Source organism: Bos taurus, chromosome 10 (assembly GCF_002263795.3).
Source record: "Bos taurus isolate L1 Dominette 01449 registration number 42190680 breed Hereford chromosome 10, ARS-UCD2.0, whole genome shotgun sequence".
Taxonomy (NCBI): domain Eukaryota; kingdom Metazoa; phylum Chordata; class Mammalia; order Artiodactyla; family Bovidae; genus Bos; species Bos taurus.
Window position 1 is genome coordinate 83,116,190 of NC_037337.1, and position 21,756 is coordinate 83,137,945.

A 21,756-nucleotide genomic window follows, 5' to 3' on the forward strand; every position below is an offset into this window, starting at 1 on the left:
TTAGTTGACGGAGTAGAATTAACGGGGTCAATAGGGTTTATTATAATGCTAATATTTGAATTGGTAGTGAATTGGCATACAGATAGAGAATAGACCATTCAAACAGAAAAGAGAGTTTACAAAGAGACCTTTCTGTCTTTCTAGTCCTGATGAACCTCTGCACAGCAGCAATGGAGACATAGAGAACAGACTTAGGGACACAGTGGGGGCTGGAGAAGGTGGGATGAATTGAAAGAGGAGCAGTGAAGCATATACATTACCATATTAAAATTAGACAACCAGTGGGAATTTGCTGAATGACGCAGGGAGCTCAAAGCCAACGTTCCGCGACAACCTAGACGGGTGGGACGGGAGGTGGGAGGGAGGTTCAAGAGGGAAGGTACGTATGTATACCTATGGCTGATTCACGTTGATGTATGGCAGAAACCAACACAATACTGTAAAGCAATCACCCTGCAAGTAAAAGTAAATACTTCTTTTAAAAACAGAGACCTTCATGTTAAAACATTTAAATCCATGTATAAAAGAGTATGGCTTCCTGGGTGGGTAAGCAGTAAAGAATCCACTTGCCGATGTAAGGGAGATACAGGAGATGTGGGTTCCATCCCTGGGTCAGGAAGATCCAGTGAAGAAAGAAATGGCAACCCACTCCAGCATTCTTGCCTGGAGAATCCCATGGACAGAGGAACCTGGCGGGCTACAGTCCATAGAGTCGCAGAGTCAGACGTGACTGAGCAATTGAACGTGCGTGCGTACTCGCACACGTGCACACACAAACACAAGAAAGTATACCTTAAACAAAGGTAAAAGACAAGCTTTAGAATGAGAATGCTTTCAGACATGTATGTCTCATGAAGGATTAATATCCATAGTATGTAATGTGTGCATGCGTGTGTGTGTAGTTATGTCTGACTCTTCTCAACCCCATGGACTATATAGCCCGTCAGGCTCCTCTGTCTATGGGGTTTCCCAGGCAAGAATACTGGAGTGGATCGCCATTTCCTACTCAAGGATAGTATATAATGAAATCCTACAAATCAGTAACAAGACAGAGATCTAGCAGAAAAATGGGCAAAACATAAATAAGTAAGACCAATATGAATTTATTTATTTAGGTTGTATTTATTTATTTATGGCTGTGCTGGGTCTTTGTTGCGTTGCAGGCTTTTCTTTCGTTTTGCAGAGCAGGGGCCATTGTCCAGTCATAGCGTGCAGGCTTCTCATTGTGGTGGCTTCTCCCTTTGCAGAGGCTCTAGGGCCCATGGGCCTCAGCGGTCGAGGGACATGGACTCAGCAGTTGCGGTTCCCGGGCTCCAGAGCACAGGCTCAACAGTTGGGCATGTGGGATTTTCCCAGGCCAGGGATCAAACCCATGTCTCCTGCACTGATAGGAGTATTCTTTACTGAGCCGCCAGGGAAGCCCTCCAGCATGAATTTAAATTCCTAATAGTGATCAGGGAAATGCCAGTGAAGAGGAACAACATGATAACACTGTATGTGATCATACTGATAATTTAAAGGTGAAAATGTGGCAGCAAATGTTTTATGTGTGACTCTTGGATTGTAAAATTGTTACAGCCACTTTGGAGAGCAGTTTGATAGTATCCAATAAAGTTGAAAAACCACTACAACTTAAGGTTTCAGCAGTTCCCATTCTAGAGTTCTCTAGAGAGCCTTTAACCCATGTTCACAAAGAAGATGTGAAAGGAATGGCCTTTGTAACAGGAAAAATCTGAAAGTAACCTAGATTTCAGTCAACAAACCCAAGTATGTACACAGAATGTAAAGCGTACGAAAGTTGTTATAAAGGATCTATATTTTTTTGTAGCACCATGATGAATAAATCTGGAAGACTATTTTGTTTGAAAAAATCAAAGTTGTGAAAGGATATGTTCCCAATGATATCATCTGCTTAGATTTCATAAATATACAAATACTTGAGGGAAGGGTGCCTCACATCTTTTGGAGAGAAGTTTCCCTGGAGAGACTGAGAGGAGAATGGGATTGAAAGTTGATATTTTAGCTACATTTATAGAACATCTTATTTCTTTGTAAGATGAAGCAAATTTGGCAGAATCTTAACTTTTGTTAAATCCGGATGAGCAGTACTCCTTTCCCTTTGGGAGGGGAAGAATCTAACTGCAGCATGTATTTAACTGGGGGCTGCAATGCTATTAGTCTGAACTGGAAACTTTCAATTATGAAACATTTCCCAAACCCTCCGCCAGTGTTACTGAAAGAACAGAAAAAGATACAAACATCCAAGGTCAAACGGGAGCAGCAGAAATAGGAGCCGATTAGCATTATCAACATTGTTTTGGTCAGCAGAGAGAGAGATGTATTGAAACTGAGTAACGTGGCGAGAGCTGCATGTGAAGACCTTTCCAGAGGAATTCTACAAAAATTGAACCCTTTACAGTCCCAGGGTTAGAGACTCCAAATAGCTGGTAAGATTGCACTTGGAGGTGGAGCTGGTTGTAGATATGTAGTCAGGTCCCTTCCATAAGCTGTTGTAATTGTAAAGGCTTTGGAAACAAGGAGAAATTATTTGAAACTTTTTGGCTGAGCTTGGTTCCCAGAATGCTGGAAGCCAGGCGGAAAATGGAACCATTCTTCTATGAGAGAGTGAAGCGCATTCTAAAAATGACTCCTAAGTAGTGGCATTTTTGGGTCCCCCCAGTATAGGGGGAAAACCGTCTGTCTGATTTCAGTAGAAAAGGAATTTCTGGAAATAGTATTTAGTAACTTGCTGAATCACTTGGAAGGTTGTATGCCTAGGTTTGGGAAATGGGTAAGCACAAGGGAAGCCAAGTGGCCAAGACGATACTCAGATCGCTCTAGAAAGCGGAGTGGTGCTGCCCCTGAGAACGGCACGTCCAGCTTTGCGTCATCACCGCCAGCACCTTCGTGAGGGTGCCAGTGCACTGTGGCTGCCACTGACGCCACCAGCTTTCATGTAAATAGAGTCACAGCCTCCTGCTCTCTGCAGACACTGCGTTTCAATTCAGAGTCCAGGGTGTGCATATCTCATTGGCCGAGAGGCAGGGTATGTCTGTACCCTGTCTGTAAGAATGACTTGATTAATTGCAGTATGGCACTTCTGAGCTTCTGTTGTGAAAGGCAGACTCGGCATGAGGCAAGGAATTTCCCTGGATATAGGAAAAGATTACTCAGATGCTGCTGCTGCTTGCTAAGTCACTTCAGTCGTGTCCGACTCTGTGCGACACCATAGACGGCAGCCCACCAGGCTCCCCCATCCCTGGGATTCTCCAGGCAAGAACACTGGAGTGGGTTGCCATTTCCTTCTCCAGTGCATGAAAGTGAAAAGTGAAAGTGAAGTAGCTCAGTCGCATCTGACTCTTAGCGACCCCATGGACTGCAGCCTACCAGGCTCTTGCCCATGGGATTTTCCAGGCGAGAGTACTGGAGTGGTGTGCCATTGCCTTCTCTGACTCAGATGCTAGGCAGTCATAATTATAGTTCCCCTAGTTCCCCTAAGTCCAGTTTCCCCAGGTAAACCTGGGTCCCCATCCAGTCCGCTCTAGGAAAGTCTACTTAGTCGTCACCAGGCCCTGCCCTCACACAGACAGTAAGTGTAAGAGGATAGCCAGTGATAGCAGACGGGAGACAAAGCCTTCCACGTGAGGACAGAGCTCACAACAAACAGAAGAAAAGGAAACTGGGGAAATACAGACAATGAATATGAAAAGAACGCTTTAAAATTAGTCTAATGTTAGCAGGGGTAAGACAACGGATCATAGTCATTAAACAACAAAAAATTTTTTTTTGAACAGAAGAAACAGAGGACACAAAATTTTTTCAAATTTGAGTCCAAGAATCAATATGAAAAGTTAAATAGTCTTGTTGGAAAATGAAGTTCAAAACTTACCAAAGTACCTAAATGGAAAGAAACGGGGCACAGTGTGAGACAAAAGATAAACTGTTGAGAAAGTACAGTATGCTTTAAGTAGAACATTTACAAAATGAAAGCAAAAAAGAAAAGAAATTATTACAAATCAAATAATGAAGTAACATTTCGCTTAACTGAAAGAGATGTGTTTTAATACTGAAAAGGCCTATTGGATATCCAGTACAAGGACTATGAAAAGACTTGCTTTCCAAGGCCACTCCAGTATTGAAAAAATGATCCTAAGAAATTACTGGAAAAGAAATTGTAGAAAAGATCAGGAATCGGAATATCGTTGGACCTTTCAATTCCAACAGTTGAAGCTGGAAGATAATGAAATAATACCTTAAAAATTCTAATGGTAAATGTTTTACTGTCTAGAATTTTGTTGTTGCTTAGTTGATAAGTTGTGTCTGACTCTTTGCAACCCTGTGGACTGCACCATGCCAGGCTTCCCTGTCCTTCACTATCTCCTGGAGTTTGCTCAGACTCATGTCTGTGGAGTTGGTGAGGCCATCCAACCATCTCATCCTCTGTCACCCGCTTCTCCTCTTGCCCTCAATCTTTCCAAGCATCAGGGTCCTTTGCAGTGAGTCAGCACTTTGCATCAGGTGGCCAGAGTATTGGAGCTTCAGCATCAGTCCTTCCAATGAATATTCAGGGTTGATTTCCTCTAGGATTGACTGATTTGAACTCCTTGCAGTCCAAGGGACTCTCAAGAGTCTTCTCCAACACGACAGTTCGAAAACATCAGTTCTTCAGTGCTCAGCCTTCTTGATGGTACAACTCTCAGATCTATACATGACTACCAAACCACCAGTCATATTAAGGCTGGACATGCCAGGACACAAAACTCCTAACACCTAAGTACTTCTTAGGCAGTTGCTGAATGAGGATAGGGGTCCATCAAAATGAGTGAGTAGACTAAAAATGAGGAAGGTAATGAGATCTGGGAAGCATGGAATTCATCCCAAGAGAGGAGAGAAGGAACTGTCAAGATAATGATGGTGATGATACGTTTCTGAAGATGCCTCAGCAGTAGCCCTAGAGATCAGCAGGGTTGGAATGGAGTGTGAAGATGGAGAGCTCTAGGAGGGAGGTGTCCAGGAAAGAGAAGTGGAATCGATAGGGCACTTGTGGCTTTTGACCACGTGAGAAACATATGAGAAGAAGGGGGTTTTTGTTTGTTTTTGTTTTTTGGGGGATGGTATGATTTATTTTTTTCTTGTTGAGTTTCGAAAGAATTAGGGGTAGGTATATAGAAACTAGGAGAAGGCAATGGCACCCCACTCCAGTACTCTTGCCTGGAAAATCCCATGGATGGAGGAGCCTGGAAGGCTGTAGTCCATGGGGTCGCTGAGCGACTTCACTTTCATTTTTCACTTTCATGCATTGGAGAAGGAAATGGCAACCCACTCCAGTGTTCTTGCCTGGAGAATCCCAGGGACGGGGAAGCCTGGTGGGCTGCTGTCTATGGGGTTGCACAGAGTCGGACACAACTGAAGTGACTTAGCATAGCATATAGAAACTAAGCAAATGAAAAAAAAAGCCATTATTAACTCCAAGAAAAACAAAGTAAGCAATTGAGCAAATATAGCTATAGTAAAGTAAATCCTGATGTATAAGTGTGATATAACTATGATACACACATAAACACATATACATCTACACATGCATGTTTACATAATACAGAGCAAGGGAAGGGGAGCACACTTTCTGGAAGCATGCTTATTTCTCATCTTCCAAAGCAGAACTCCCAACAGAGAATATCTAACGGTGATAAATCAAGAAATAGAGCCTAAGTCTGTTATTTAGGAACGTGGAGATACTGGAGGAAGTAGTGCTATGAAATGAAAGTGATTGCTCTTAGGAGTAAAGAAGATGATGTGAAAACTGTTGTTTGGTTTTTGTTTTTACCTTAAATGCCTGAAGTTCTGTTTGCCTATAACTAGTATGTGTATTACTTTGATTAAAATGTACGTGAAAAATACTAAATAAATAGTGTAGTAGTATCTCAGGACCACAGGTTTTCCTTCTTACAGATGGTAAAGTCACTTCGTGGTTTTTGCTGTACCACTTGTTTTCCTGTGTCTTTAAGCCTCTATTAAAGGCTTAGATACACAAAGTTAAATAAGGTGCAGTCCCTGGCTTGAGATACTTGTGGCTTAGGGGGTGTTGTATCAGAAAACTTCAAAAAAAAAAGGCAGGATGTTCTTTGGGGACCAAGGATATGGGGGAGTGTTGGGGACTGTAGGAGGAAGAGTGGGTGCTCGTAGCTCCCAGGAATGGGAAATACCTGGGGCTTGTGGAAGGAGCAAAGATTAGAGAAGCTAGTGTGAGCGTGAGGAGGAATCCTGAGCACAGCAGAGGAATATCTCTTACGATGCTGAGCAGCAAATCTGTTTGCAGATGTTAAAAGAGATGTTACAGAGCCCCACAATATGACCGTTCTCTGGTTTACCCACCATTTTTTCTTTTCCTGAAAGGGTTCTACCGGTTTCCATTGTTTCTAGCAACACAAGGAGATCTCTTAACTGTAGCTCCAATAACAGTGGGAGGATGCACAGTCCTAGAATTCTTCGTAAGAGGTATAAAATGATGCAGTGTTGTTTTGATTTCTATGTCTTTTGTTCCTTAATATAACCCATGAGTATTATAACACTAGTTAGGCTCTTTTCATGTAAGTGTGCTCTGTTAAGAGATTTTTTTGTTTTATTCCAACATATTCTTTCTTTTAAGCCTGCTTTTATGATAGTTTTGTCCAAAAAATCCTTAAAAATCAGTTGTTTTGTCAAAAAACTTCAAACTGACAGTCCTCCGATTTTTTAATTATTATTATTGCTAACAGAGCTGGTATTAGAAAGGTGAATGCAGAGTGAAATCATGATTTCATTAAAGTAGAGGATCCCTCTCTTGATTTTTAATCATCCATAAATTACCTGCAGTCCTCTCAAGGGATACTGTTAAAAAAAAGGAGGGGGATGGGTAACGTGTCAGGGGATGGGGCAGAGTGTGGACAACTTCCTGGAAGTGATGATACCCAAATGCAACCTTGATGGAGGAGAAAGAGTTAAACAGGACACAGAGGGACGGTTAAGCCCAAGAAAAGAAAGAAAAAGAATTGTGTCCAGTTGTGTTTCAGCAGAAGTTGCCACTTGGTTTCTCCTGAAGGCATTCAAGGTGTGTTCAAATACTTGCAACTGGTTCTCTTACCGTTTTACCGGAGCTGCAGGTTCACAGAGTGCAGAGAGGCTGTACCGTTAACCAGGAAGTTCCAACATGCATTTGGAAATGTTTCCTTTTGCCTTGACAGCAGAGGGAAGTTATTGTGAGGTTTTGAGCAAGAGAGTGCGTTGGGCTTGCCTGCGTGCACTTTAGAAACAGTCCTGCATAGGCAAAGTGATCACATTTTAAAGTGTGATAACGCAGACATCCAGGACTGCATTTTCAGATTGAATTTATCGTGTCGAGCTAGGGGATTATATTTCACTTTGCCACAAAAATGAAAAAGGGTGGCCAAGAAACAAAAAAAGACTTCTGCCACAAGGCTTTATCGTTGAACATTTGGTCAGTTTGCATTTTACTGAGCTTTTTTTTTTTCTAGTTTGTCAATGAACATTTAAGTGATAATGTTAATAGGTTTGTGAGTAAACTCTCATTTAGAAATCAGGGGTTTTTAAATTTGGAGGCAGAAGTAAAAATTTTATTTGAATGTTTTATATATAAAGTGTGTGTAGATTTGTGTATGTATATAATTACTAAAACATTACTAAAATTTTTACATAATTAGTAACAAAAATCTACATAGTTAAAATAAAACTTGGAGGATTGTGGTGTGCATTGAATTAAAGTTATTTCATTCGCTCTTGCCTTAATTTTTGTTGACTAGTTGCCAGAAACATTTGTATAGGGCTCCTATTTTCAGAACCAGGATAAGAACATAAAAGATTGAAAATGTGTCAGCTGTGAAGGGATTCATCCAGTACTTTATGTCAGACTGGCAAGGGAGGTCCTCTGCCTCTCCTGAACGTAAGTAGATTCTTTGGCTCTTGTTTTCTGGCTCTGTCGTATTGAACAAGTACTGGAGTAAGTCTCCTCGGTTGTGAGCTGTTCCCTGGCTACTTCCCTTCTCCCCCTCTTCTTTTCAATGCTTGTCTTATATGTGTGTGCACCCAGCCCCCCACGGAGTCTGGAAGAATTCATTAACTTTTAGGAGTGGCTGCCTTTGGGGTTGGGATTGGGATGACTTGAAGGAAGACATATTTTTCACTTTTTCAGCACCATTAATTTTTTTTTAAACAATAAGCATATTCATTTATTTAAAAACAACTTTGAAAAGAGGGGGCAGCAAAAAGGAGACTTCTGTATGGGAGAAGAATTGAGGGTAAAACAGAAAAATTGGTTTGACCATCATTAATTTGACGACAGACTTTAATCTCTGGTTTCTGTTGTCTTCGGAGAAGGCAATGGCACCCCACTCCAGTACTCTTGCCTGGAAAATCCCATGGATGGAGGAGCCTGGGGGGCTGCAGACCATGGGGGTCACTGAGGGTTGGACACGACTGAGTGACTTCACTTTCACTTTTCACTTTCATGCATTGGAGAAGGAAATGGCAACCCACTCCAGTGTTCTTGCCTGGAGAATCCCAGGGACGGGGGAGCCTGGTGGGCTGCCGTCTATGGGGTCGCACAGAGTTGGACACGACTGAAGTGACTTAGCATAGCATAGCATCTGTTGTCTTTCCCATGTCTGCTCTGTTAACCACCGTCCTTCTGCTTTCCTGTGGATTAATTTACTTGCTACGATTATTAACAGCAAATTTGATTGTGCATCAGTATTTCATGTGATTGTGCCTTATCTCATTCTAACTGATCCACTTCTTTTAAGAGATTTGCTCATTTTTATGGTCATTTTTCATGCACTTTGATGAGGAGTGGATTGAAAGGAGGAAGGTCAAACCGCTGTTATTTTTCATTCACTACTGTTTGAAGGTTAATCTTAAGAGAGAATGATGAAGCTGAAATCTTTATTAAATTTCAGTGGTGGGAGGTGGTTTTTTTTTTTTTTTTTGTCTTCCTCAACACAGTATTTATGAGATAACCATAATTACGTTTTAGATTACAATATAAATTCTGTTAATGTACCAACTAATTTCTAGTTCATCTTAGCTGGGAGCATGTGGCTTTTGTTGCAGAAAATTCCATTTCAAGGATACTGAGCTTAGGTGCTTTGGAGATAAGGATTGGATGGCTCTCTGTCCTCCAGAACCTAATATCCACTTGAGAAAAAGCCCAACCATGTGTAGAGTTAATTGCAGAAAGTAATATTAACAGCAGGAGAGGCATTTTAATAAGGAGGGAGGATGCTCTGGTGGCAGGAGCAGGGCTTAGGGGTCAGACCCAGCAGTGACCCAGTCTCTTCTGAACAGCCCTGGATGGTGGTGGATGACACCTGCCTGCAGAGGGATGTGGGGAGTAAGCCAGGTAGTTAGTGCACAGTAGCTGGTTCAGATGGATGCTCAGACTGTAGTTACAGCTGGTGGCAGGAGATTATTGCAAAAGCAAGTTCTGGAAGGACAGCCCAGTATAGCAACCAGGGCAGGAGTCAGGGCACGAGGAGACCTGACTCCATATGTGGGCTCTGCCTGTTTCACATGGTGGACTTAACATTTCTGGCCCTGAGACGCCTTGGGTGGAAAATGAAAGGATCAGACAAGCTATTCATCCTCATAACTCACAATTCTAGATGCTGAATGTAAGGTCAAGAGGGACACCCTCGATTCAGCTTCAGCCATTGTGGAGCTTTATAAAAAGGTGCTGGTCTGTGGAGGGCAGACCCGTTCCTGCTCTTAGAAGGACACCAGGAGTGGATGCCGCCTAATTCTGAGCTCCCGGCCCACTTCAGACGGCAACGGGGCTGCAGTTGAAGGACCTCTGAAGGTGCGCAGAAGGCAAGCGACCTGACCACTGCAGCAGGTTTTCCCCACTGGGTGTTGAGATTCGTGTCTGGATTGGGCTTCAGAAGTAATACTCAGGCTATAAATGGAGGCTTTTTTTCTTTTTTAATGTGTGTTCAAAGCAGTTTTTCTGCTGTAATTCCTCTAACTGCCAGCTCAGTATTTATTAGAGAGCCCTCCACGCTTTTATGTCAGTGCACTTTCCCTCGCTGAAAGGGAAATGTTCACGTCCCGGGGGGCTTATGAGGACTCGGGGGATGCTCACGGGTCACGGAGTGGACAGGATGGCAGAGTCCCGTGCTCTCTGAGCACCGTGGGGAGAGAGTTTATCCTTAGAAGTAAGTGTAGAGTGAAGCAGACGAGTAACTCACCAGCAGCTGTATTTAAGGAAACATTAAGGCAAGGTGGAGTGATTTTGTGTTTTAATTTTTTCCTTTTAAGCTCTCTGTCCTTGGGTGTGCTATTTTAAAATCTGCTAAGTGAAACATGGTTACTGTGATTAACAGTGATTAGGGTATTAGAGTTGTGCTTAAAAGGAACTTTCTGTTTACCCATTGTTCTCAGTGGTAAAGAATCTGCCTGCCAGTGCAGGAGACGTAAGAGACGTGGGTTCGATCCCTGTGTTGGGAGGATTCCCCTGGAGTAGGAAATGGCAATCCATTCCAGTATGCTTGCTTGGAAAATTCCACGGACAGAGGAGACTGCAGGGCTACGGTCCACGGGTCACAAAGAGTCGGACACGACTGAGCACACACACAGACACCCATTGCTCTTACTGATGTGACTTTCTCTGCTTTTTCTGTGTCTCAAGTGCACTTTCTTAAATTCTTTTTGGATTTTAAATACTCAAGTGAGAAAACCTTGATGTCTTTGACAAAGCCAGTTGTGACATTCTGTCTTACTGAACCCTCTAGTCCTCTTCCAGTTAGATTATAAGGATTTGAGGAAATGTTCCCTCTTTGCTTTCTCTTTCTCAAATGAGAAAACCTTGATGTCTTTGACAAAGCCAGTTGTGACGTTCTGTCTTACTGAACCCTCTAGTCCTCTTCCAGTTAGATTATAGGGATTTGAGGGTGGAAATGTTCCCTCTTTGCTTTCTCTTTTGATAGTGACTGCCTTATGTAGAACACCAATAGCTGGTGCTCCCGTAGCCCGTGTGGGCTGCCTGAAAAGCTGTCCTTACTGATGCAGATTCTCAGCCGCAGTTCGTCATATGTGGATCAGAGGCAATTTTCACAGCTTATCTAGTTTAAATCTGACTTAATGCAGTTTAGACCGTCTCTTTCCCTCCTGCCTTCAGAGAAAGTCAATACTACTAGATTCTTCCTTTCCGGGTTAAATATACAGTTTCCACGAGCCATCGATACCTCAGGATAATATGATAATACTCTCCAGAGTGTTGGTCTGCAGCCCGAACGGTGACCTTCTTCCAGTTTCGCCCAAATGTCTACAGGAGGAGGGCTGTAAGGTCAAAAGCTGAGAAGCATGGAGTAGGGAAAGGCTACCCACTCCGGTATTCTGGCCTGGAGAATTCATGGGCTGTATAGTCCATGGGGTTGCAAAGAGTCAGACACGACTGAGCAACTTTCGCTTCACTCATGTGTACGTGGGAAAGTAGATGTATTCCAGGGAAGGGCAATGAGTGATGACGACTCAGTCTGTGCTGTTTAGGCAGCCTCCCCTGATTACCCAGGTCACTGCAACCTTGTGAAAGGGTGAAATGGACGCTCTTAGGTAGGAGGGGGCTTTTGTGTCAATACTAAATATAAAGAAAGCAACGTTAAATACACACAAAAATGAGGAATGCAAGAAACTGTATTAATCATCTGTATGGAGTAATTATTCAAATCCTGTAAATACTGCTTAATCTTATAATCTTCAGTACTTTCTATTTTATGTAGCCCTCCTTTGATTCCGTTTTAATCAGAGGATTTAGCACAAGATCATCTTATTGGAAGGACTTGACATCTGTTGCATTTTGACTCGTTTGGTGATTTGAATGGTTTGAGGTTTTACATGGTGCTGTATTTAAAAATTAGTATTCAAGTGTGTGTCCATCATACAACATTCTCAGATAGTTTATTGTTTTTAGTAACAGAATGAGTTGCTTTTTTTCTCCTAAACTTTTTCTTGTTATAAAAGTTATGCATGCTCATTTTAGAAAATAAATAATATAGTTAAATACTTAAAAAAGGAATTATTTATAATCTGTCTACAGACAAGTATTATAACTCCCTTGGTGAATTTCCTTTGGCTTGTTTATATACCTATACGACTAAAAAAATAACTAAATTTATAGCGTATAAACCATTTTGTTTGTATCCTGAGTTCTTCTGAAACCGGGCCTGTTTGTCCTCAGTTACATTCAATAGAATGTACAATATAAAAATATTCTTAAAAAAATAAGTCCATGGCCAAATCAGTTAAGAAATATCTTAGTTTAATAGTTGTGTTGGTTTTTTTTAAATCTATATATTTCACGGAGCCTTCATATACTAACATGTATTACCAAATCCTAACGCAGGTGATAGTGTGTCCCTTCCTTAATTATGGAACCCTTTCTTATGAATTAATAACTTGAAGGATTTGAAACACAGTTTAGAGAAAGTTGACAAGCCTTTCTTCCCGCATAGTAGACATTTACTGGTTGTCTTTCTGCGCCCTGTCCATTTCTCATATCCCCCTTCCCCAGACCCTATTTGGTAATTAGATGATCAGTACTAGATCACAGTTTGCAGGATTGATGAGTAACTTTCTAATGGATTTTAAATGAATATTAATGGACAAATTACTTTTTTAAAAACACTCACCTCCTTCATGGATCTAGTCAGCTCTCTTAATACCCTGGGTGCCAGCCACAGAATCTGCATGCCCCTGATGAACTCTGATTTCTTTTCCTTGAAAGTATTCATTTCAGTTCAGTCTCTCAGTCGTGTCTGACTCTTTGCGACCCCATAAACCGCAGCACGCCAGGCCTCCCTGTCCATCACTGACTCCCGGAGTTTACCCAAACTCATGTCCATTGAGTTAGTGATGCCATCCAACCATCTCATCCTCTGTCGTCCCCTTCTCCTCCCGCCCTCAAGTATTCATTTGCTGTACCTCAAATGCTATTTTTCGTCTAATAATTCTGGTTCATGGTTACCTTTCTATTTACTACGTTTTACCGTTTACCTCTTTACTTTATTATTTTTTTTTTTTGGTTGTCAAATGGTCCTTTATTTTCCTTTTTCCTTTGCAGTTCTTAACTAGCGGGGCACTCCACTGCGCCACTGTTGATATCATCAATGATGTCATGAGGGTGGCGGCCATCAACATTGCAGCCCACAGACTGGGCGGTCCCCAGGATCTCTTTAATGGTTCCAGAAAGTTCTCTAGCTAGAGACCGATGCCGCATCTGCCGGGCAATGTTGACGATCTCATCAAAAGTAATGTTTCCACTGTGCTTAATGTTTTTCTGCTTCTTTCTGTCCCTTGGTGGTTCCTTGAGGGCTTTGATGATCAGGGCAGAAGCAGAAGGTACCACCTCAATCTGGGCTTGTCTGTTCTGAATGGTCAGTTTCACTGTAATCCTCAGACCCTTCCAATCACCAGTTGCCTTGGCGATGTCATCACCGACCTTTTTTGGAGACAGACCCAGAGGGCCGATCTTGGGGGCCAGGGCAGACGTGGCACCGACTTCCCCACCGGTGCACCTCAGGTACACGACTTTTATCTCGTTGGGGTCGAACTTAGGCGGCATGGTGGAGGCGGCTGGTGTCGGATGAACCCGGATTCGGGACGACCGAAGAAAGTTGCACCTCTGCCTCCCCCGAGCCGAAAGCCGAAAGCTACCTCTTTACTTTAAGCTCCTCCTGATAAAGCTCCTCCTCTTGGCATTATATTAATTGCTTATTGCCTGAGTTTTCTCATATTCAAATATAAGATAAATGTTCACATTTATTTCTGTTCTCCTTTATTTTGCCAGCTGTTGAATCATTTTCTTACCCATCAGTAATTCTTACCATGTGTCTGGCTCCAAACCTTTTAAATTTTATTAAAAAAAATTTGTTTTCAAATCCTTCATATTTTACCACCCCTCTTCTGCCACCAAGCTTGCTGCCGAATTTTCACGTTGTTTCCTTCACCTGCAGCTGCACAAAGCGTGTTCAAGCCTTACTAGACCTTTGAAATGTAACCTTCTTCCTTGAACTTTTTGTTTGGAGTGTAGTTGGGAGGCAAATGTTATTCTTTCTTTTGCTCCTTACTCTGTCAAAACAAGCACATTTTAACTTGTTTTCTTATCTCTGAACTCAAATGTAAATTCATCAGTTTATGTATGTTTTGTGTCTATAACTTCTTTATTCACTTTGGTAATTTGAGGGCAGATTATTTGAGTCTACTTTGTCTCCATCAGTGTTGTCTTTTTTAGATAGTGAACATTTGGAGAGCAGGAACTAGACTTATCAACTCATCTCTTCCCAATCCTTCCTGATTTTTGTTGAGGAGATAGAACGGAAATGAAAGAAGGGGGAAATTCCGATCTAAAAAGTTAAATGCTGATTCATAAAGCTTAAATTATCCAGGACGTTGCATGGGGATGGTTGTACGTGTTTAAAGGCTGATTTGAAAGAGTGAGACGTCCCTTTTATCAGAGATGTTACTTTTATGTAATGTGACTGTAATTCAGGAAAGCCAAGAAGGGAGGTAAAGGAAATCATTGGCTTTATTTGGTTATCATAGCTAATCTAATGTCCAAACACTGTGATGTAATATTTCTGTTTTAAAATTAAGTTTCCTGTTATATTCTAAAGAATATTTATGGATATTTTAAGTCTGTGTATATAGCTTAATAAACTGTTTACATTGACACTTTATAAATATTCACATTGTTTATCTGTGTAATCTCAGGGTATTTGTATAGTTATTCATCATCAAAATTTCTTCTATTGCCTGGAATCATTGAGAGTTGGCCCTGTATCTGAGGCTGTGCCGGTTAAGGGACCTACCAACATCCCATTTTGAAATACGGAGGTAATTGATGAAGAATGCTACATCTTTTCATGGGCTTTCCAGGTCGCTCAGTGGTAAAAAAAAGATCTGCCTGCCAATGCAAGAGATGCAGGTTCCATCCCTGGGTCAGGAAGATCCCCTGGAGGAGAAATGACAACCCAATCCAGTATTCTTGCCTGGAAAATCCCATGGACAGGGAAGCTTGTCAGGCCCCAGTCTGTAGGGTCCCAAAGAGTTGGACGCAACTAAGCATGCACACTGCGTCTTTTTAGTGAGTGCACCATGTCGTGCTGTAGGTTATTTCAGGGCAGGAACTGTAAGCTGTTGTTAGTTTTTTGTTTTCTTCCCTTCCCACATCTTCTTGTGTAACCTTTAAACTATTTTTATGCCCTTGGCACAAAGAAAGTTTCCCATGTTGTTCTTTTCCTTTGGTTCCTTCAATTATTTATTGTTCTCACTTCCTTATCACTCATTTATTTCTTGGAAAAATTTTATTTTTCTGCTTAATAATTCATGTTGAAAATGGATAAATAAGGAAGATATCACATGAGCACTTGCATATGTTTTATCTGTAATTTAAGGGAAAGGGTCATGAGAAGAGATTTGGAGGTAACTGCATAGAGATAATATATGCATAGAGATAATATATTTGAAGCTGTGGGTATCTATGACATCTCCAGACAGTACTGGCTACCGTGCAGCTATCTCTCCCAAGCAGTTTCCTAATTCTGCTTCGTTCAGTTGCACAGGCAACTGATCCAGCCAAGTCAACACCCTGGTTTCCAGAGTAATAGTTTTACTCCAGTGCCCCCAGGCCTGCGATCTCATCCTAATGCACTGGGTGCTCAAATGCATCCTAATAGTAACACCCTTTACAGCACCTTCAAAAACTCTGAAGACTAGTAAGAGAAGTAAGCCAAGGGTACCACCCTGGAATCACTTGCTTTTAAATGGAGCCACCAGTGATCCTGAGGAGGGAGCCAAAAGAAAGAGGCATGGGAAATTAAGAAGAATGTGTTCATCATGAAGGCCTAGAGAAGACAGAATTTCAGGAGGGAGATAGAGGTCAAGAATATAAATGTCTAAGTGAGCCAGGATGACAGAGACTGATTTTACATCTGTAGCCGCCCTTGGGGGGAGGGGCTGTTTCCCCAAATATCTCTAGTGCCAAGTGTGTGGTCCATGCTCAGAAGTTAATTCAGAAAGACGGGGGGTGATTTACCGGAGAGCAGGAGGCACTTCCTTTGGAAGAATGGTCTTATCAGAAAACAGTGGCACGTTACGTGGTGATAGACCTTGAATGATGGAAAGAGTTTCAGTGAGTAGATTGCGTCTTCTCCTTAGCTGATAGAGTTTCCAGGAGCTCACAGAACTAAACAATGGGGTTGATATTCTAGCTAAATGGATCCACCATGGACTCAAGTACTACCTAGAGCTGTAAAATTAAACACATAATAAGGATATTTCTTAAATAGTTTACTCTTTGAACAGATAGAGGTGACATACTATAAATTAGCATGTCACTAATGTCTTCTACTTAATTCTATTGTTTTTTTTTTTTTTTTTTACCATATTTAGTGATGCTTAGGCAGGTTTGCTGATAACTAAGAGAATTGCTAATCATTGTTAGCATATGTTTGCTATTTCCATTAACCCAAAGGAATAGGTTTCAGATATTATTGATGTGGTGTCATATTACACATGGATGGCATCATTATTTTCAATTAGTACTTGAATAAACACAAAGTGTATATATTCTGTAGATGCTGGTCTGTGTCTAAGGTTCCTCTTGTACCTGAAGGGCTTTGTTGCTATAAATAAGGATGGGAAAGAGAGGAAAAGAGAAAAGGAAAGAAGTCTCCATGACAAGAAAACAAAATCTGTTATTTACCTTAGTTGTCCCATCTTGAACCTCCTCAGATTTTTCAGGTCGTTAAAGAGCGTGGGCACTCTCTCCCCTATGTGCCCATGTATATTTTGAAATTAAAAGATAACACTGAGTTATCATAATCAAGATGTAGCAGGAGTCTCGGCATTTTTTTTTAATACAAAGAAATATATCTCTGTAAGACTTTTAAAATAATTTTATTTGTTTTTGGTTGTGCTGAGTCTTCGCTGATGTGAGGACTTTTCTCTGGTTGCGGCGAGTGGGGGCCACGCTCTAGTTTCTGTGTGTGGGCTTCTCGTTGCGTTGGCTTCTCCTGCTGTGGGGCCTAGGCTTTAAAGCACATGGGCTTCAGTAGTTGTAGCACATGGGCTCAGTATTCGCGGCTCCCAGGCTCTGGATCGCTGGCTCATTCATCGTGGCACACAGGCTTAGTTGTTCCACGGCATGTAGGATCGTCTCAGACCTGGGATCGAACCTGTGTCTCCTGCATTGGCAGGCGGATTCTTTACCACAGAGCCACCAGGGAAGCCCACTTGTGTAAGATTTTTTAAAACCTGTTAAAAAGACCCAGGCAGCATATGCGATGCTTCTGAATGGGAGTCCTATAGTAGTGACCACCAAGGACAGGCATTTCCAAGTCAGTGTTACTTACTGTATTTTAGTGCTGACCTATAACTTCACAGATACTAAAAAAAGAGTCCTGCAGTCAACTCTATTCTAAGGGAAATGAAATGTGGCCCGAATGAGTCTTTACTCTGGGGGATTGGTGCACTGGCCTTTTAGAGAATGTCAGTTCTGGGAACAATAGGTGATTTATTTGGATTTCTGTGAGTTTGTGAGAGACGTTGAACACATCTGATTTTCATAAGAATCTATTGAGAATTATTTTGTATGTCAGTGTATTCTTTCTTTGAAAGCTGTTTCATTGAAATAAACAGCTTCTTTTTTCCCTAGTTACAAAATAGCTCATAAATTGTGGTTTGGGGTTGTCAAAAGACTTTTTTTTTTCTTTCTTTGAAATGGGCTAGTGTTTACTTTGCATTTTGGTTTAGTTGCCCAGTTTCCTTCCATTTTATAAGGAGCACTTCTTGAACCTTGGCTGTGGCCACATGGTCTCTTTCAGACGCAACAGTTAGCACATTATTCCACTTGAAGTTTTATAGTTCAAGAGGAGCCTGGACAGTTCCCAGATATACAGTCAAATTATAGCAATCTGATGGTAGAAGTATCTAGAGAGGTCCAAAGTCAGGTTTCATTGGGTAGCGGTGAGAAACCATTATCCCTTTCACAAAAGATGGTGAAGAGGAGCCAGAGGGAAAACAATTGGCGTTTTTGTGTGGGGCTGGTCTAAGCAGCCCGTGCGAGCCCAGCTGGAGCTTCTTTGGCCCTGTGTTCTGCAGGCGGCGTGCATTTTTGAAACACCCCTAAATGTTCCAGCCTTTAAATAGCAGCGAGTCTTCTAAAATGATGCTGCATAGCGCAGGAGAAATTAAAGCGGCTGCCTGGGAGGCAGGAAGCCGACTAGCGAGATGCTTAATTATCGTGGAAGTAAGTGCTTGTTGCTGGGGAGCGGAGCGCAGCGAGCCCGGGTCGGCCTGGGTGTCAGCCGTGATTTGTAGACAATGCGGCCCCGGCAGCGCAGTGCTGGATCAGCAGCATCTTTGCAAACATGCATTTGGCAGGAATTTAAAGGCCACCTCTTGTGTCATTTGTGGAGCCTTGGAAAAGGGTCCTCTGCCTTTATTTTCAGGATGTACGCAACCATGCAGGATTTTGTGCTCAGAATTTGTGCCTCTTGCCTCCTGATTGACGTGCTCCTGAGGAAGTTGGTTTTCTTTGCCCGTCACCTGGAAGGATGTTAGCAGTTCTCTGTCGTCGACTGGGGGATATGGAAAGGTCTGCTCACAGCAGCTTTTGGTTTCTGCTGTCTTCATAAATTAGCACCGGAGGATGGGGTGGGTTGCAATGCGTAAGGAAATGCAGGCATTTTGCTAATTAGTGAAACGTTTGTAGCTTTAAGGGTAGATAGAAGGAAAGAGAGCTCGGGAAGAGGTGGTGGAAAATGCTGGATGCTTTCTGAAATTCTGCTCTTTGGGGTAAGTAATAAACTAGAGGGCATGACAGAAGCATGCTAATGGGTAGAATGGCTTGGGGAAAACCGTGTTTATTTTCTCTCTGTTGTATTTGCTCTTGCCAACTCTGGTAAGCCTTTGTAAAGAAACAAAACTAAGTTTGAATTTTGAAATACAGAAGAGGTTAAAAAGTAAGTGTTGCGACATATTCAGTAACATAATTTTTCAATTTTTAGTCTTGTTAAAAAGCTGTATGTTGCTCTAATTATCGAACTCTGTCGGTTATGCCTTGAACTTCTGGTCAGCACAGCGGTTCATGATAGTCTGCATTGTTAGAGGTCACTGGAGTCTGTTTGTGGTCTGTACTTGGGCTAATGTCCTGGAACAAGATCCCTCACCGCCTTCTAATGATATGAAACAGTTCAATTAAGCTGAAGTATTCATAGTCTTTTAAAATATATGTAATTTAAATGATGGATATTATTAAATGCTTTCAAATCTGCTTTACTAAAAATATGGGTTGTAAACTGTGAGCCACAATCCAGTTAGTGAATCTTTTATTTAGATGTGTTTGGTTTTGGCAATTGCATATTTATTTTTAGATGTATTTATTAAATGCTAATCCAAAGTGTCCTTCTCTCTTTTAGAGAAAGCATGGGATTATGGCAGTCACAGAGTCCCAGTGATACAAGTTCCATTCAGTTCTTTCTGAAAGAAAGCCATCTCATCAAAGTAAAGCAAAGGAACTCTTGTGGATTATAATGCTCTAAAGCTCTGGATTTTCAGAGATTTGAAAATAAGGAGTTATTTTAACCTTTTAAATGAAAAAGATTAAGATCTCGTGCAACTGCTGTATTTTCTGGAAGCCATTCTCCAAAAGGGAAGTGCACATTTAAAACTTAGGTATGATGGTCCTTTCTGTGGGGATTTAAGTCAAACTGCTTTTGCATCATGACCAGCCTGAAACGGTCACAGACAGAGAGGCCGGTTGCCACTGAAAGGGCATCCATTGTGGGCGCAGATGGCACCCCCAAAGTCCACACAGACGACTTCTACATGCGACGTTTCAGGTCCCAGAATGGCAGCTTAGGGTCATCTGTCATGGCTCCTGTAGGGCCCCCCCGAAGCGAAGGTTCTCACCATATAACTTCGACCCCCGGAGTCCCAAAGATGGGAGTTCGGGCAAGAATTGCAGATTGGCCCCCCAGAAAGGAAAACGTAAAAGAATCTAGCCGTTCAAGCCAGGAAATAGAAACCTCAAGTTGCCTTGAGAGCATGTCCTCCAAAAGCAGTCCTGTGAGTCAGGGAAGTTCTGTAAGCCTCAATTCCAGTGACTCAGCCATGTTAAAAAGCATACAGAACACGCTGAAGAGCAAGACGCGGCCGTCGGAGAACATGGACTCCAGATTTCTCATGCCCGAAGCCTACCCCAGCTCCCCCAGGAAGGCTCTGCGCCGGATACGGCAGCGCAGCAACAGCGACATCACCATAAGTGAGCTTGACGTGGATAGCTTTGATGAATGTATCTCGCCCACCTACAAGACGGGGCCGTCGCTGCACAGGGAGTACGGTAGCACATCCTCAATTGATAAGCAGGGAACGTCCGGAGAAAGCTTCTTTGACTTGTTAAAGGGCTACAAAGACGACAAGTCTGATCGAGGTCCCAGTCCGACCAAGCTCAGTGACTTTCTCATCGCCGGTGGGGGCAAGGGTTCTGGTTTCTCCTTGGATGTTATAGACGGGCCCATCTCACAGAGAGAGAACCTCAGGCTCTTTAAGGAAAGGGAAAAACCACTCAAGCGGCGCTCCAAGTCGGAAACCGGAGACTCGTCCATTTTTCGTAAATTACGCAATGCCAAAGGTGAGGAACTTGGGAAGTCGTCGGATCTTGAAGATAACCGATCGGAAGACTCTGTCAGGCCCTGGACATGCCCGAAGTGCTTTGCCCACTACGATGTCCAGAGTATCTTATTTGACTTGAACGAGGCGATTATGAACAGGCACAATGTAATTAAGAGGAGAAACACCACCACCGGGGCTTCGGCAGCTGCGGTGGCATCCTTGGTCTCGGGGCCTTTGTCCCACTCGGCCAGCTTCAGCTCCCCAATGGGCAGCACAGAGGACCTGAATTCCAAGGGAAGCCTCAGCATGGACCAGGGAGATGATAAAAGCAATGAGCTGGTGATGAGCTGTCCCTATTTTCGGAATGAGATTGGTGGAGAAGGGGAAAGGAAGATCAGCCTGTCCAAATCAAATTCTGGTTCCTTTAGTGGATGTGAAAGTGCCTCCTTTGAGTCTACACTCAGCTCCCATTGTACAAATGCAGGCGTGGCAGTACTTGAAGTGCCCAAGGAAAACTTGGTGTTACACCTGGATCGGGTGAAAAGATACATCGTAGAACACGTGGATCTCGGCGCCTACTATTACAGGAAGTTCTTCTATCAGAAGGGTGAGTAGAGATCTTTAATTTTCTTTTGCCATACTTTCTGAAAAGGAGTACTGTCTGTCAGGTTTCATAAGGCAGTGTGATGTAAGCTTTGCGTGAACGCCTTCTCTTGATGGCGAAAGAGTTAGCTGTTGGCTGCAGTGTATTTTCATTTGCATTTTGTGAGTTACTTTCTCCTTTTAGATATGTTAAATATCTTGTATACAGAATATTAATTTTTTTAAGTAAAAAACCTTTGATTCAGTGGATGAAATTGTAATGCTTACATAGAAGACTTGCTATGTCACCTTTAGGGATAAATGTCATATGAAGTTAAAAATATTTTAAATACAGCTTTTAAAGGGTTTCAAAAGCAATCTTGATGCTGGTTTTTTTATTTGTTTAGTACTTTTACAGTTGGTACAGGGTCATTTCTTTTCTCCCTCAATGTTCTCATTACTAAATGACAATTATAATACATTCCCATTCATTTCACAGGCATTTTAGTGAGAATT

General features: G+C 42.2%; 1 protein-coding gene and 1 pseudogene across 28 annotated transcripts in view; one reads left to right on the plus strand and one right to left on the minus strand.

The window, feature by feature from the left end:
- SIPA1L1 (signal induced proliferation associated 1 like 1) overlaps positions 1 to 21,756 on the plus strand; it is a 521,644-nt gene that overhangs the window by 361,783 nt on the left and 138,105 nt on the right. For 25 of the 28 annotated variants that reach the window (XM_059890919.1, XM_059890912.1, XM_059890910.1 and 22 more), the window contains one exon: positions 19,464 to 21,265. In XM_059890919.1, the coding sequence (XP_059746902.1) occupies positions 19,768 to 21,265 (1,498 nt within the window). In that variant the 5' untranslated portion in view covers positions 19,464 to 19,767. Of the gene's footprint in view, positions 1 to 17,627; positions 18,841 to 19,463; positions 21,266 to 21,756 lie in introns of those variants that run through there. The other 3 variants (XM_059890927.1, XM_059890926.1, XM_005212098.5) reach the window with 3 other exon arrangements.
- LOC784762 (ribosomal protein L12 pseudogene) lies at positions 13,042 to 13,695 on the minus strand (annotated as a pseudogene).